We start from the raw sequence: 15,149 nt of genomic DNA, 5'->3' as shown, positions 1-15,149 counted from the left end.
ATCTCCAAACTTTGGTATTTGTATGACTTTCTCTGTCCTCAAACCAATGACAATGACCTATGCACAATGAAAAAATAAATATATTTCACAAAACTAAACCTCTTATACCCCTTTAAAACACTGCAAAGTTATCCTAGTTGGAAGAAAGACGAATAACATTCAACAAGTACAACGCAGCGCAATTATTAGGAGTAATTTATTGGTTGAACTATTCTCTCGAGGATGTTTGTAGAAGGCCATGGCAGTAACAATTGAACTTCAAATGAAAGGCAACGTTATGTGGTAGGGTTGAGTGAAAATACCACAAACATAACAAGTCCAATATTTCGAAAATACGAAAATAACATTAATTTAAAGTTTGTAAATGTCCCTCCCCTGCCGTAGTTGAGGGCGTTAATGTGCTTGTCGGAACTTCCTATTTCAGAGTTGAAATTATCATAAGTTATATGTGTAGAGCTTCATCTTGGATGATTCTGATACTTTCCAAGTTGGAAACTCATGTATAATTTTTCTACAATGAGTTTCCAAGTCTGAAATATCAGCGTTTCCCTGGCCGACATGTCATGAGTGCAGCATAAATCTTCAAAACCTGTCGTTGCATGACTAGTAGGATGAAAGGCTAACAACAGGGCAAAACAGAAATAATACAATCCAAATGCAAGCTATGTTATGTTTTTATACGTATATACATTATATAGCTTAATAATAAATATTATATTTTTTTTCTCTAAGCACTGTCAAGTTGTAATTTCCATTTACAGTATTGAACATATTAGTATTGAATTACGGAGTCTAGCAACCTTGAATAAGAGCACACTTTGTATTTTAAGGATAAAACATGGTAGATGGTTAGAGTCCACAGGTACAGTAAGGTAAGGGCCACCAATTTTACTCTCACCACCCCACACAAGACCTCCCCAAAGGTGGTAAAAGTTGTGCCACCCCCCCTATAAAAGTGTTAGGGCCTCTGACCCTGGGTGTGATCAGCACTGGCCCTGTCATCACCTTTCAATGTCATATCTTTCTATTTCAATGTGTGCAGAGTTGAAGTTTAACAACAAAATAATACAATCTCTCACGTATTAGTATTTAGTATCTATGTACTGTATGACTAGACCTCTACCGCCAGTGTGTGCCTATTGTAGACACTGCTTTCTGTGTGAGTGGGGCTGTACTCTGTCTTTTTATTATGTGCTCATCAATGTCAGACAAGGTGTCCAGCCCAACTCAACTTCCCCACTCCCCCTTTCCTCCCCTCCCACTCACACGCCCAGTTCGGCCGTGGACATTCACACATTCGACTCCACAAAAGGTCTCTTTGGTTTGATAGGGGACGTGGGGCCCTGCCTAGAGTCACGGGAGAGCTGTCGGTACATGTTGTCCTGGTAGGCCTGAGCTACGGGCAGAGTCCTGGCCACTTTCACGTCTGGATAGGTGGGCACCTGGCTCACCCTCTCCAGGATGTCCCCTCCTCCGCCCCGGGAGCCACCGTTGGCCAGCTTGCCCAGGGAGGACTGCTGCTGCTGGGGGTAGTAGTCCTCCTCCAGGAGTTGTCCGTTCTGGGCGTTGTTAGTCTTGTTGTAGTAGGCGATGTTCCCCAGCGAGGTCGGGGGGCTGTAGGACGAGCCCTGCTGGATCAGCTGGCCAGGCGACGTGGGGCTGATGCCAGAGTCCATGGAGGTCATGGCCCAGGGCCGCTGGGACGAGGGCTGCTGCAGGTACTGAGTCTGGTGAGTCCGCGCCGTCTTGTCTATGATGCCCATGAAGGGCGTGGTCCGTGAGCGGGTGCCCTCGCCCTGGTAAAGCCCCCCACCACCTCCCTGGGCCGGCGAGATTGGGGAGATGTCATCGTTACAGGAGTGCTCGTACCCCTCGTAGCCCTCGTAGGCCACCTGCAGCGGGATTTCCATCCCCTGGATGGAAGAGGAAGGCCTGAAGCCTGGGGCTAGATTACAGCTGGAGCCCCCCGTGGAGATGTTGTTGCTGGACGGGGAGAAGCGGAGGCCCACGCTCTGGGAGTGGATGAGGGGCCGCGGAGTGGACATGTGCGGTTTGATCTCCGGGGTAGTGGCACTGATGGGCCGCCTCACCATGTGGCCGATCTCTGGCGATCCCAGCTGGCACTGAGGCATGGCACTGTTCTGACGCTCCAGTTCATGCTTGGCGACAGGGTAGTAGGCGGCCGACTGGCTGCGGCTAATCTGGGGAGTCTGGCTATAGCGGACACCCCCCTGGAGCTGGCCCCCTTGTCCCCCCCCACTGCTGGCACGGTAGGCAGAGGAGGGGCGCTGGGTTAGCTCGTCCTTCATCAGGCCCTCTATGACCCCTCCTCGGCCCCCATGCTGACAGAGGGCCCCAGCTGAGAGGCTGGACTGGGGCATGGAGCGACCATCCAGGGAGGGCTGGTACATCAACCGGCTCTGGCTCTCCATCGGCACGTCCATGGAGCCCCCCTGGTAGCGCATGGGGTGGCCCATCTGGCCGTATGCGTTGCTGGGCTGGTTGGTGCGAACAATCTGGGCCATGGAGGGCTGGAGACGCAGGCCCTGGTGGTGCAGGGAGTCCTGGTGGTGCAGGGAGACCTGGTGGTGTAGCTGGGCCTGGTGGTGCTGTTGGGCCTGGTGGTGCTGGTGTGTCTGGAGGGTGTCATGGTGTTGGGAGGCCTGGTGGTGCAGGGAGGCCTGGTGGTGCAGGGAGGGCTGTGAGCTCAGCTGGAAGGACCTCTGGCTGCTCATCTTCGACAGTGGAGGCTGCTCCTGCTGGTAGCGCACCGGAGAGCCTGACTGGGACCTGTATAGACACACACTCTCCACCGGGGGGCTGGCTCTGTACTGGCTCTGTACCCCACCCCGACGCAGGGGGGAGAGCGGGGGACTCTGGTATCCGTGGTCCATCCCCTGACCCACTCCTCCATTGCCTCCCATGGGCGGGGGGCTGAAGTGGTAGGTGGTCTGGTGGACCGGGGAGGTCTGTGGAGGGCTGTGTCGATAGTGGGAGTTGTGGTGCGTGGGGGAGAGGGAGGGGGGCGACGGTGGCTGGTAGTTCTGGCTGCCGGGGAGGACATGGAGGTGGGGCTGGGGTGGCCATAGTCGTAAGCCTGGCCCATGGGGGAGCCCCCTGACAAGTAGGTCTGGTCCTGGTGATGGTAGGGGTGGTGGTGGTTGGTCGGAGAGAGAGGTGGGCTCTGGATGACAGGCAGACTGGAGGGGTTGGAGCGGGGCTCCCTCTCGAGGGCCAGACCCATAGAACCCATACTCCCCATAGACATGGCCTCCAGCTCCTGCTCCAGATAGTCCTCGTCTTCAAACAGATCCTGGACCGGCTCCATGTCCTCCAGCCGAGGCTCCGGGGGAGGGGGGAGCTCCAGGGGGAGGGGGAGGGAGGACAGGGACATCTCCTCCTCCTCTCCCTCCTCTGGGGGAGGCGATGGGGGAGGAGATGGGGGAGGCTCCAGCTTCTGTGCATCCTCCTCCTCCTGGGTGAGCTGTCGACACTCCTCCTCTACTCGCTGCAGGAGGCGCTGGATCTCACAGTGGTTGGGGCTCTGCTTCATGGCTTCATTCAGGTCCTCCAAGGCCTCAGGGAACTGTCTACAAATCCAGACAAGATGGAAAGATACGACAGGGTTGGAAATGAGGGAAGGTTTTAAAACACTGCTGTGAAAATGAACACATTTGAATGAATTGGTCAAAAAAGAAGGAAAACTGTTTTATGAGAGGCTGAAGAGGGTGGAGTGGAGTATGTAAACTATTCTACAGTAGATGGATATCAGGGAGGTGCAGGGGAAATAAATACCTGCTACTACGCTTGGCACGTGCTCTGGCATAGTATGCTTCGTAGGATTTTGGTTTCAATTCAAGCGCCTTTGTAGCAAACTCCTCAGCCATCCCAAAGTCCTGAGAGCAATAACAAGTGATCCATGAGTCAGATACTTACAGAATATTACTGGGTAAAACAGAGGTAATGTTATAGGTACAGTACTATAATGCTTATCACCTATACTTTTACCATACTTTACACTATTACATATAGATAATATACTATAGATGACCCATGGGGCTCTTGGGTGCCATTTGTGATGCATCCATGGTCAGAGCCCGCCAACTCACGTTCATTTTTCTCCGACATCGGGACAGATTGAGGAAGATGGACACTTTGAGCTCCCTGAAAGTCTTGAGGTCCTCACTGAAGCCTTCACGGGGGAACTTTTTGAGGGCGTACTGATAGCGCTGTGCTGCCTCCTTAACTTTCCCTTTCTTTTGAACACACCGACACACACAACATGTTATTCATACAAGACAGACATATAGGTCTTATTGATCATTAAAACAAAACAAGTTGTATAGCACTTGAGGATAAATATATCTGTAAAAGTGTAATAAAATATATAATGATAACATTTTATTTCTTTGATGTATAGATATATTTTCTTTCTTATACAGTATGTATTAATATTTTTCATCAATAGTTGACTGTCCTTCCTCAGATTCGGATAAGGCCTCCTGATCTCACTTTATAGAAGCCGTCTCCCTCCTCAATCAGCTTGCTCAGTAGGATGATCATGATGTCGGGTTTGGAGGTAGCCATGGCCCACGTGGCTGGACCTGAAGAACACAGGATGAGAAAGAAAGGAGTGAGAGAAGCAGGGAAAGATAAAAAGAAAAGGAATGTAGGAGTTGTTTTTGAGTCACAGTAAACACACAACAACTGACAAGAACAACAAACAAAATGGCAGGAATGACAGATAGGCAGACGTCTGTCTGCTGCAGAGAAAATGAAGCTATTCTCTTTCTAAAGTCTATTGCTCAAGGTAGAGGAGTACACTGTAGGGACAATATCCCAGCCAAAAGGGTAGAAATATGAAAGATTGCAAAATACAAAAATGATGCGGCTGGTAGAGACTGAGTCACTCCCAATCTAATTGTCTTACATCAGGTGGCTTCACTCCTACGCGACGCTCGTCCCTCAACCGCCAGTCAGTGCAAGCGGAATCATCGTGCTATCTGACGCAAGACAATTAACCTAACGAGGATAGCTCTCTGCAGAAAGCAACACTTGAAACCCATTTACACAGAGACTAGAGAGATGAGGACAAGGTTGGTGGGTTTCTTGCATGACGAAAAGACTCATAGCAGCTAGGCAAGCAGGACACAGGAGAGCTCTGCAGACCAGGGCAAGGGTGAGGCAACGGTAGAGGAAGTAGGTAGGAACAGGTCTTCTGACTGGCCTAGCTGACACTGAGGAACGTTTCAGAAGAATGAACAATGCACAGTAGAATCATCTGAACTGTGGATAGTGGAGAAAAGGCATTACAGACACATGCAGTGCCCCTGGTGATCATTACCAAGTGAAGGTATAGGAGGGGTTCATCATGCATCTGTGAGATGGAAATAAGAAAACACCTTGATACAATGTAGTATGCTGGAGGCTGGGCATGCTGTCATATGTTAACCAACCGGAATGTGAACATCTACCTCTAAATAAAACCAGTCCAAGCAATAGTTAGGACGGGATTCAATCTGATCGCGGATTATAGACATTGTAGCTTTTAAAGGCAAATTATGACTGAGCCAACATATGCAGTGTTTAAAGTGAATGGGATCTCCACGAACGCGGGAACATTGCCTTTAAAAGTTGCAATGCCTATAACCCACAATAGGATTGAAAACCGGCCTCAGTGATAATAGTAATACCTGAGTGTTATTTCTCAGTATGGGGTTTGCTGACACTTAGCCTGCTGTCTAAGTGGTCTGCTGACACTTAGACCATAACGACACAGAAACAACACAGAAAGAGATAGGGCTGTCAAAATGCCTGCTGGGGTGAGATGTCGACAGCCTTGGGATTACCTCTGGGCCGACTGGGCAGCGTCTGACATCCTGGTACCGCAGAGAGATCAAGGGGGAGGGAGAGGTCATGAGCGAGGGAGGAAGTGAGTGTTGGGGGAGGGGGGGGGGGGGCGGAGAGCAGCGTGCCAGAGTAATCAAAGGAGAAAAAAACAGAAAAAGGTGCGTGGGAGAGAGAGGACAAGTGGAAAAAAAACAGAAAGAGAAAAAGGAGGTGGTGGAAGATGAGGTGTGAGAGAAGGAACAGAAAAAGCAGCAGTGAGAAGCGGGGGTAAGTGCCCCAGCAGAAAGAAAGAGACACAGGAAGAAAATAAAACATACTGCCAGTGCTAACCACCTGTCGAGAGAGAAAGAACGAGAGAGCAGAGAGAGATAGAAAGAAAGAACTATAGATAAAGAAGGAACAAGGGAGATAGAAAAAAAGAAAGAACCAGAGAGCTGAGAGAGAGGAAGAGACAGAGACAACATGAAAGAGAAAGAATACAGGATACACGGTAACAGTAGAACAACAAAGACAGATATAAAGACCTGAGGAGTGACTAGCCAGAGAGAACAGAGAAAAGCTGCAGTACGGTACAGCAGCGGGGTGGGGGTTGGGGTGGGGTGGGGGCGGGGGGGGGGGCAATACAGTAGCAGTGGGGGTTTAGCTGTTAGCTCAGCTCCAAAGAGACTTCTGGTCAAAGTACTATAGTACCAGTCAAAAGTTTGGACACACCCACTCATTCAAAGTTTTTATTTTATTTTAAATATTTTCTACATTGTAGAATAATAGCGAAGACACCAAAACTATGACATAACACATATGGAATCATGTAGTATCCAAAAAATAGTTAAACAAATCAAAATATTTTATATTTGAGATTCTTCAAAGTAGCCACCCTGTGCCTTGATGACATCTTTGCACACTCTTGGCATTCTTTCAACCAGCTTAACCTGGAATGCTTTTCCAACCGTCTTGAAGGAGTTCCCACATATGCAGAGCACTTGTTGCCTGCTTTTCCTTCACTATGCGGTCCAACTCATCCCAAACCATTTCACTTGGGTTGAGGTCGGATGATTGTGGAGGCCAGGTCATCTGATGCAACACTCCATCACTCTCCTTCTTGGTCAAATAGCCCTTACACAGCCTGGAGGTGTGTTGGGTCATTGTCTTGTTGAAAAACAAATGATAGTCCCACTAAGCGCAAACCAGATGGGATGGTGTATCGCTGCAGAATGCTGTGGAAGCCATGCTGGTTAAGTGTGCCTTGAATTCTAAATAAATCACAGACAGTGTCACCAGCAATGCACCCCACACCATCACACCTCCTCCTCCATGCTTCACGGTGGGAACCACCAGCGTCCGTTCGCCTACTCTGCTTCTCACAAAGACACGGCGGTTGGAACCAAAAATCTCAAATTTGGACTCATCAGACCAAAGGACAGATTTCTACCACTCTAATGTCCATTGCTCGTGTTTCTTGGCCCAAGTAAGTCTCTTCTTCTTATTGGTGTCCTTTAGTAGTGGTTTCTTTGCAGAAATTCGACCATGAATGCCTGATTCACACAGTCTCCTCTGAAAAGTTGATGTTGAGATGTGTCTGTTACTGGAACTCTGCGAAGCATTTATTTGGGCTGCAATCTGAGGTGCAGTAATCAAAATATATTTTGATTTGTTTAACACTTTTTTGGTTACAACATGATTCCATATGTGTTATTTCATAATTTGATGTCTTCACTATTATTCTACAGTGTAGAACATAGTAAAAATAAAGAAAAACCCTGGAATGAATATATGTGTACAAACTTTTGACGAGTACAGTATATAAGAAATAGGTTGCCATTTAGGATGCATATTCTGTATTTATGTGTCATCTGACTGTATGCATGAATAGTCTTTGTATTGTGTCTCAATATCAGATAGTCAAGTGTAAAATAATAAATACAACTGTCAACAGTCAAAATATCCTGTTGCACTGTGGAGAGAAATGGGTTATTTTCCAGGAGAGGTATTTCATTCACTGTCTACATACAAGTCCTATCTGCTTCTCAAATGGCACCATATTCCCCACATAGTGCACTACCTTTGACCAGGGCCATTCGGGGTGCATTTTTGGACAGCCTCTGCCCAAAATCTATTGGCCTTCAGTCTAACACTAAGTCCATTCTCCATACCTATCTTGGCTCCCTTCTTGAGCAGGGCAACCACCACGGAGGTGTTCCTGCAGCCCACGGCCCGGTCCAGAGGACGCATCCCACTGTAGTCCACATGCTCTATCATCGCCCCCTGGTCCACTAGAAACTGGACCTGAGAGGACAGACAGCAGAAGAATGGAACAGGGGCGAGGAGGGAGAAATGTAGTGATTCAAATTATATTCATTAGAGTAGAATCGTAGGATGGTACTACAATTTGGGAGAGTTACTGCTTGCAAAATATACACAAATATAACTATACTTGAACACATCGGGGTAGACAAAAGACCTACAATACAAGTGTGTCTCTTTTGTTCCTAATGTTGTCCATCCAAATCAAAACAAACTTTATTTGTCACATGCGCCCGAATAAAACAAGTGTAGACCTTACCGTGAAATGCTTATTAACAATCCCTTAACCAACACTGCAGTTCAAGAATAGTTAAGAAAATATTTAACAAATAAACTAAAGTTAAAAATTACAAAAAGTAACACAATAACATAACAACACTGAGGCTGTATACAGGTGGTACAGGTTAGAGGTAATTTGTACATGTAGGTAGGGGTGAAGTGATTATGCATAGATAATAAACAGCGAGTAGCAGCAGTATACAAAACAAATGGGGAGTCAATGTAATAGTCCGGTGGCCATTTAATTAATTGTTCAGCAGTCTTATGGCTTGGGGGTAGAAGCTGTTAAGGAGCCTTTTGGTCCTAGATTTGGTGCTCCGGTACCACTCGCCGTGCGGAAGCAGAGAAAAGAGTCTATCACTTGGGTGACTGGAGTGTCTAACAATTTTATAGGCTTTCCTCTGACACCGCCTATTATATAGGTCCTGGATTGCAGGAAACTTGGCCCCAGTGATGTACTGGGCCGTCCGCACTACTCTCTGTAGCACCATACAGTCAGAAGGCGAGCAGTTGCCATACCAGGCGGTGATGCAACCGATCAGGATGCTTTACGGTGCAGCTGTAGAATGTTTTGAGGATCTGGGGACCCATGCCAAATCTGTTCAATCTCCTGAGGGGAAAAAGGTGTTGTCGTGCCCTCTTGATGACTGTCTAGGTGTGTTTGAACCATGATAGATCATTCGTGATGTGGACACCAAGGAACTTGAAACTCTCAACCAGCTCCATTACACCCCCGTTGATGTTAATGGGGGCCTGTTCGGCCCGCCTTTTTCTGTAGTCCACAATCTGCTCCTTTGTCTTGCTCACATTGAGGGAGAGGTTGTTATTCTGGCACCATACTGCCAGTTCTCTGTCCTCCTCCCTATAGGCTGTCTCATCGTCGTCGGTGATCAGGCCTACCACTGTTGTCGTCAGTAAACTTAATGATGGTGTTGGAGTCGTTGGTGAAAAGGGAGTACAGGAGGGGACTAAGTACACACCCCTGAAGGACCCCAGTGTTGAGGATCAGCGTGGCAGATGTATTGTTGCCTACCCTTACCACCTGGGGGCAGCCCGTCAGGAAGTCCAGGATCCAGTTGCAGAGGAAGGTGTTTAGTCTCAGGGTCCTTAGTTTAGTGATGAGCTTTGTGGGAACTATGGTGTTGAACGCTGAGCTGTAGTCAATGAACAGCACTCTCACAAAGGTGCTCCTTTTGTCCAGGTGGGAAAGGGCAGTGTGGAGTGCGATTGAGGTTGCTTCATCTGTGGATCTGTTGGGGCGGTATGCGAATTGGAGTGGGTCTATGGTATCCAGGAGGATGCTGTTGATGTGAGCCATGACCAGCCTTTCAAAGCATTTCATGTCTACTGACGTGAGTGCTATGGGGCAGTAATCATTTAGGCAGGTTACCTTCACTTCCTTGTGCAAAGGGACTATGGTGGTCTGCTTGAAATATGTAGGCATTACAGACTCAGTCAGGGAGAGGTTGAAAATGTCAGTGAAGACACTTGCCAGTTGGTCCGCGCATGCATTGAGTTCACGTCCTGGTAATCCATCTGGACCCGCGGCTTTGTGAATGTTGACCTGTTGAAAGGTCTTGCTCACATCGGCTACCGAGAGCATTATCACACAGTCATCCTGAACAGCTGTTGCTCTCGTGCATGCTTCAGTGTTGCTTGCATTGAAGCAAGCTCGCGTCTGGGTTTCCCTTTGTAGTCTGTAATAGTTTTCAAGCCCTGCCACATCCAACGAGCATCAGAGCCAGTGTAGGAGGATTCAATCTTAATCCTGTATTGACGCTTTTTGCTTGTTTGATGGTTCGTCTGAGGGCATAGCGGGATTTCTTATAGTTGTCCGGATTAATGTCCCGCTCCTTGAAAGCGGCAGGTCTAGCTTTTAGCTGGGTGTGGATGTTGCCTGTAATCCATGGCTTCTGGTTGGGATATGTATGTATGGTCACTGTGGGGGCGACGTCGTCGATGCACTTTTTGATGAAGCCGATGACTGAGGTGATATACTCCTCAATGCCATTGGATGAATCCCGGAACATATTCCAGTCTGTGCTAGCAAAACAGTCCTGTAGCTTAGCATCCGCGTCATCTGACCACTTCCGTATTGAGTGAGTCACTGGTACGTCTTGCTTTAGTTATTGCTTGTAAGCAGGAATCAGAAGGATAGATGTATGGTAAGATTTGCCAAATGGAGGGTGAGGGAGAGCTTTGTATGCGTCTCTGTGTGTGGAGTAAAGGTGGTCAAGTTTTTTTCCCTCTGGTTGCACTTGTGAAATGCTAGTAAAAATTTGGTAAAACTGATTTCAGTTTGCCTGCATTATAGTCCCAGGCCACTAGGAGTGCCGCTTCTGGGTGAGTATTTTCTTGTTTGCTTATGGCCTAGAGTTGGTTGAGTGCAGTCTTCGTGCCAGCATCGGTCTGTGGTGGTAAATAGACGGCTACGAATAATATAGTTGAGAACTCTCTTGGTAGATTGTGTGATCTACAGCTTATCATAAGGTACACTACCTCAGGCGAGCAATACCTTGAGACTTCTTTAATAGTAGACATCGTGCACCAGCTGTTATTGACAAAAAGACACACACCTTCACCCCTCGTCTTACCAGCCGTAGCTTCTCTGTGCTGCCGGTGCATTGAAAATCCCTTGAGCTCTATATTATCCGTGTCATCGTTTAGCCACGACTCGGTAAAACATAAGATCAAATCAAATTTTATTTGTCACATCCCCTTGGTTAGCAGATGATAATGCGAGTGTAGCGAAATGCTTGTGCTTCTAGTTCCGACAATGCAGTAATAACCAACAAGTAATCTAGCTAACAATTCCAAAACTGCTACCTTATACACACAAGTGTAAAGGGATAAAGAATATGTACATAAAGATATATGAATGAGTGATGGTACAGAGCAGCATAGGCAAGATGCAGTAGATGGTATCGGGTACAGTATATACATATGAGATGAGTATGTAAACAAAGTGGCATAGTTTAAAGTGGCTAGTGATACATGTATTACATAAAGATGCAGTAGATGATATAGAGTACAGTATATACGTATACATATGAGATAAATAATGTAGGGTATGTAAACATTATATTAAGTAGCATTGTTTAAAGTGGCTAGTGATATATTTTACATCAATTCCCATTATTAAAGTGACTGGAGTTCAGTCAGTATGTTGGCAGCAATGTTAGTGGTGGCTGTTTAACAGTCTGATGGCCTTGAGATAGAAGCTGTTTTTCAGTCTCTCGGTCCCAGCTTTGATGCACCTGTACTGACCTCACCTTCTGGATGATAGCGGGGTGAACAGGCAGTGGCTCGGGTGGTTGTTGTCCTTGATGATCTTCATGGCCTTCCTGTGACATCGGGTGGTGTAGGTGTCCTGGAGGGCAGGTAGTTTGCCCCCGGTGATGCGTTGTGCAGACCTCACTACCCTCTGGAGAGCCTTACGGTTGTGGGCGGAGCAGTTGCCGTACCAGGCAGTGATACAGCCCGACAGGATGCTCTCGATTGTGCATCTGTAGAAGTTTGTGAGTGCTTTTGGTGACAAGCCGAATTTCTTCAGCCTCCTGAGGTTGAAGAGGCGCTGCTGCGCCTTCTTCACGATGCTGTCTGTGTGGGTGGACCAATTCAGTTTGTCTGTGATGTGTACGCCGAGGAACTTAAAACTTACTACCCTCTCCACTACTGTTCCATCGATGTGGATAGGGGGGTGTTCCCTCTGCTGTTTCCTGAAGTCCACAATCATCTCCTTAGTTTTGTTGACGTTGAGTGTGAAGTTATTTTCCTGACACCACACTCCGAGGGCCCTCACCTCCTCCCTGTAGGCCGTCTCGTCATTGTTGGTAATCAAGCCTACCACTGTTGTGTCGTCCGCAAACTTGATGATTTAGTTGGAGGCGTGCGTGGCCACGCAGTCGTGGGTGAACAGGGAGTACAGGAGAGGGCTCAGAACGCACCCTTGTGGGGCCCCAGTGTTGAGGATCAGCGGGGTGGAGATGTTGTTACCTACCCTCACTACCTGGGGGCGGCCAGTCAGGAAGTCCAGTACCCAGTTGCACAGGACGAGTTTGGAGGGTACTATGGTGTTAAATGCTGAGCTGTAGTCGATGAACAGCATTCTCACATAGGTATTCCTCTTGTCCAGATGGGTTAGGGCAGTTTGCAGTGTGGTTGAGATTGCATCGTCTGTGGACCTATTTGGGCGGTAAGCAAATTGGAGTGGGTCTAGGGTGTCAGGTAGGGTGGAGGTGATATTGTCCTTGACTAGTCTCTCAAAGCACTTCATGATGACGGAAGTGAGTGCTACTGGGCGGTAGTTGTTTAGCTCAGTTACCTTAGCTTTCTTGGGAACAGGAACAATGGTGGCCCTCTTGAAGCTTGTGGGAACAGCAGACTGGTATAGGGATTGATTGAATATGAACGTAAACACACCAGCCAGCTGGTCTGCGCATGCTCTGAGGGCGTGGCTGGGGATGCCGTCTGGGCCTGCAGCCTTGCGAGGGTTAACACGTTTAAATGTTTTACTCACCTCGGCTGCAGTGAAGAAGAGTCCGCATGTTTTGGTTGCGGGCCGTGTCAGTGGCACTGTATTGTCCTCAAAGCGGGCAAAAAAGTTATTTAGTCTGCCTGGGAGCAAGGCATCCTGGTCCGTGACTGGGCTGGTTTTCTTTTTGTAATCCGTGATTGACTGTAGACCCTGCCACATACCTCTTGTGTCTGAGCCGTTGAATTGCGATTCTACTTTGTCTCTATACTGACGCTTAGCTTGTTTGATTGCCTTGCGGAGGGAATAGTTACACTGTTTGTATTCGGTCATGTTTCCGGTCACCTTGCCCTGATTAAAAGCAGTAGTTCGCGCTTTCAGTTTCATGCGAATGCTGCCATCAATCCACGGTTTCTGGTTTGGGAATGTTTTAATCGTTGCTATGGGAACGACATCTTCAACACACGTTCTAATGAACTCGCTCACCGAATCAGCGTATTCGTCAATGTTGTTGTTTGACGCAATACAAAACATATCCCAGTCCACGTGATGGAAGCAGTCTTGGAGCGTGGAATCAGATTGGTCGGACCAGCGTTGAACAGACCTCAGCGTGGGAGCTTCTTGTTTTAGCTTCTGTCTGTAGGCAGGGAGCAACAAAATGAAGTCGTGGTCAGCTTTTCCGAAAGGAGGGCGGGGGAGGGCCTTATATGCATCGCGGAAGTTAGAATAGCAGTGATCCAAGGTTTTACCAGCCCTGGTTGCGCAATCGATATGCTGATACAATTTAGGGAGTCTGACTGCAAAGAGTCAAATAAAGTTCGTTCAGAGCCATCGATGTGTCTGCTTGGGGGGGAATATATACGACTGTGATTATAATCGAAGAGGATTCCCTTGGTAGATAATGCGGTCGACATTTGATTGTGAGGAATTCTAAATCAGGTGAACAGAAGGACTTGAGTTCCTGTATGTTGTTATGACCACACCACGTCTCGTTAACCATAAAGCATACGCCCCCGCCCCTCTTCTTACCAGAAAGATGTTTGTTTCTGTCGGCGCGATGCGTGGAGAAACCAGCTGGCTGCACCAACTCTGATAGCGTCTCTCGAGTGAGCCATGTTTCCGTGAAGCAAAGAACGTTACAGTCCCTGATGTCCCTCTGGAATGCTACCCTTGCTCGGATTTCATCAACCTTGTTGTCAAGAGACTGGACATTGGCGAGTAATATGCTAGGGAGTGGCGCGCGATGTGCCCGTCTCCGGAGCCTGACCAGAAGACCGCTTCATTTGCCTCTTTTACGACGTCGTTGTTTTGGGTCGCAGGCTGGGATCCATTCCGTTGTCCTGGATGGAAGGCAGAACACAGGATCCGCTCCAGGAAAGTCATATTCTTGGTCGTACTGATGGTGAGTTGACGCTGCTCTTATATTCAGTAGTTCTTCTCGACTGTATGTAATGAAACCTAAGATGACCTGGGGTACCAAAGCAAGAAATAACACGTAAAAAAAAAAAAAAAAACTGCATAGTTTCCTAGGAACGCGAAGCGAGGCGGCCATCTCTGTCGGTGCAGGAAGATATTACTGTTCTTAATGTCCCGTTGGTAGGATAATCGTAGGTCATCAATATTATTTTCCAATGATTGCATGTTAGCAAGTAGAATTGATGGCTCGGGTAGTTTATGTGTCAGGGGGCTAGGGTCAGTTTGTTATATCTGGAGTACTTCTCCTGTCCTATTCGGTGTCCTGTGTGAATCTAAGTGTGCGTTCTCTAATTCTCTCCTTCTCTCTCTCTTTCTCTCTCTCGGAGGACCTGAGCCCTAGGACCATGCCCCAGGACTACCTGACATGATGACTCCTTGCTGTCCTCAGTCCACCTGGCCGTGCTGCTGCTCCAGTTTCCACTGTTCTGCCTTATTATTATTCAACCATGCTGGTCATTTATGAACATTTGAACATCTTGGCCATGTTCTGTTATAATCTCCACCCGGCACAAGCCAGATGAGGACTGGCCACGCCACATAGCCTGGTTCCTCTCTAGGTTTCTTCCTAGGTTTTGGCCTTTCTAGGGAGTTTTTTCTAGCCACCGTGCTTCTACACCTGCATTGCTTGCTGTTTGGGGTTTTAGGCTGGGTTTCTGTACAGCACTTTGAGATATCAGCTGATGTACGAAGGGCTATATAAATACATTTGATTTGATTTTGATTTGATGGCAGTGGGAGTTTACACTCTTGCCTACAGATTCTCAAAAGG

General features: G+C 47.7%; 1 protein-coding gene across 1 annotated transcript in view; it reads right to left on the bottom strand.

The window, feature by feature from the left end:
* Positions 1-353: 353 nt before the first annotated feature.
* The window catches only part of tanc2b (tetratricopeptide repeat, ankyrin repeat and coiled-coil containing 2b), a 136,725-nt gene continuing 121,929 nt past the window's right edge, over positions 354-15,149 (bottom strand). The window contains 6 exon segments of the mRNA XM_064950366.1: positions 354-3,049; positions 3,052-3,590; positions 3,796-3,896; positions 4,110-4,256; positions 4,513-4,604; positions 8,001-8,133. Of these exon segments, the coding sequence (XP_064806438.1) occupies positions 1,290-3,049; positions 3,052-3,590; positions 3,796-3,896; positions 4,110-4,256; positions 4,513-4,604; positions 8,001-8,133 (2,772 nt within the window). The 3' untranslated portion in view covers positions 354-1,289.

This window comes from Oncorhynchus masou, chromosome 31 (assembly GCF_036934945.1).
Source record: "Oncorhynchus masou masou isolate Uvic2021 chromosome 31, UVic_Omas_1.1, whole genome shotgun sequence".
NCBI lineage: Eukaryota > Metazoa > Chordata > Actinopteri > Salmoniformes > Salmonidae > Oncorhynchus > Oncorhynchus masou.
This window is presented reverse-complemented; position numbering and strand designations above follow the sequence as displayed.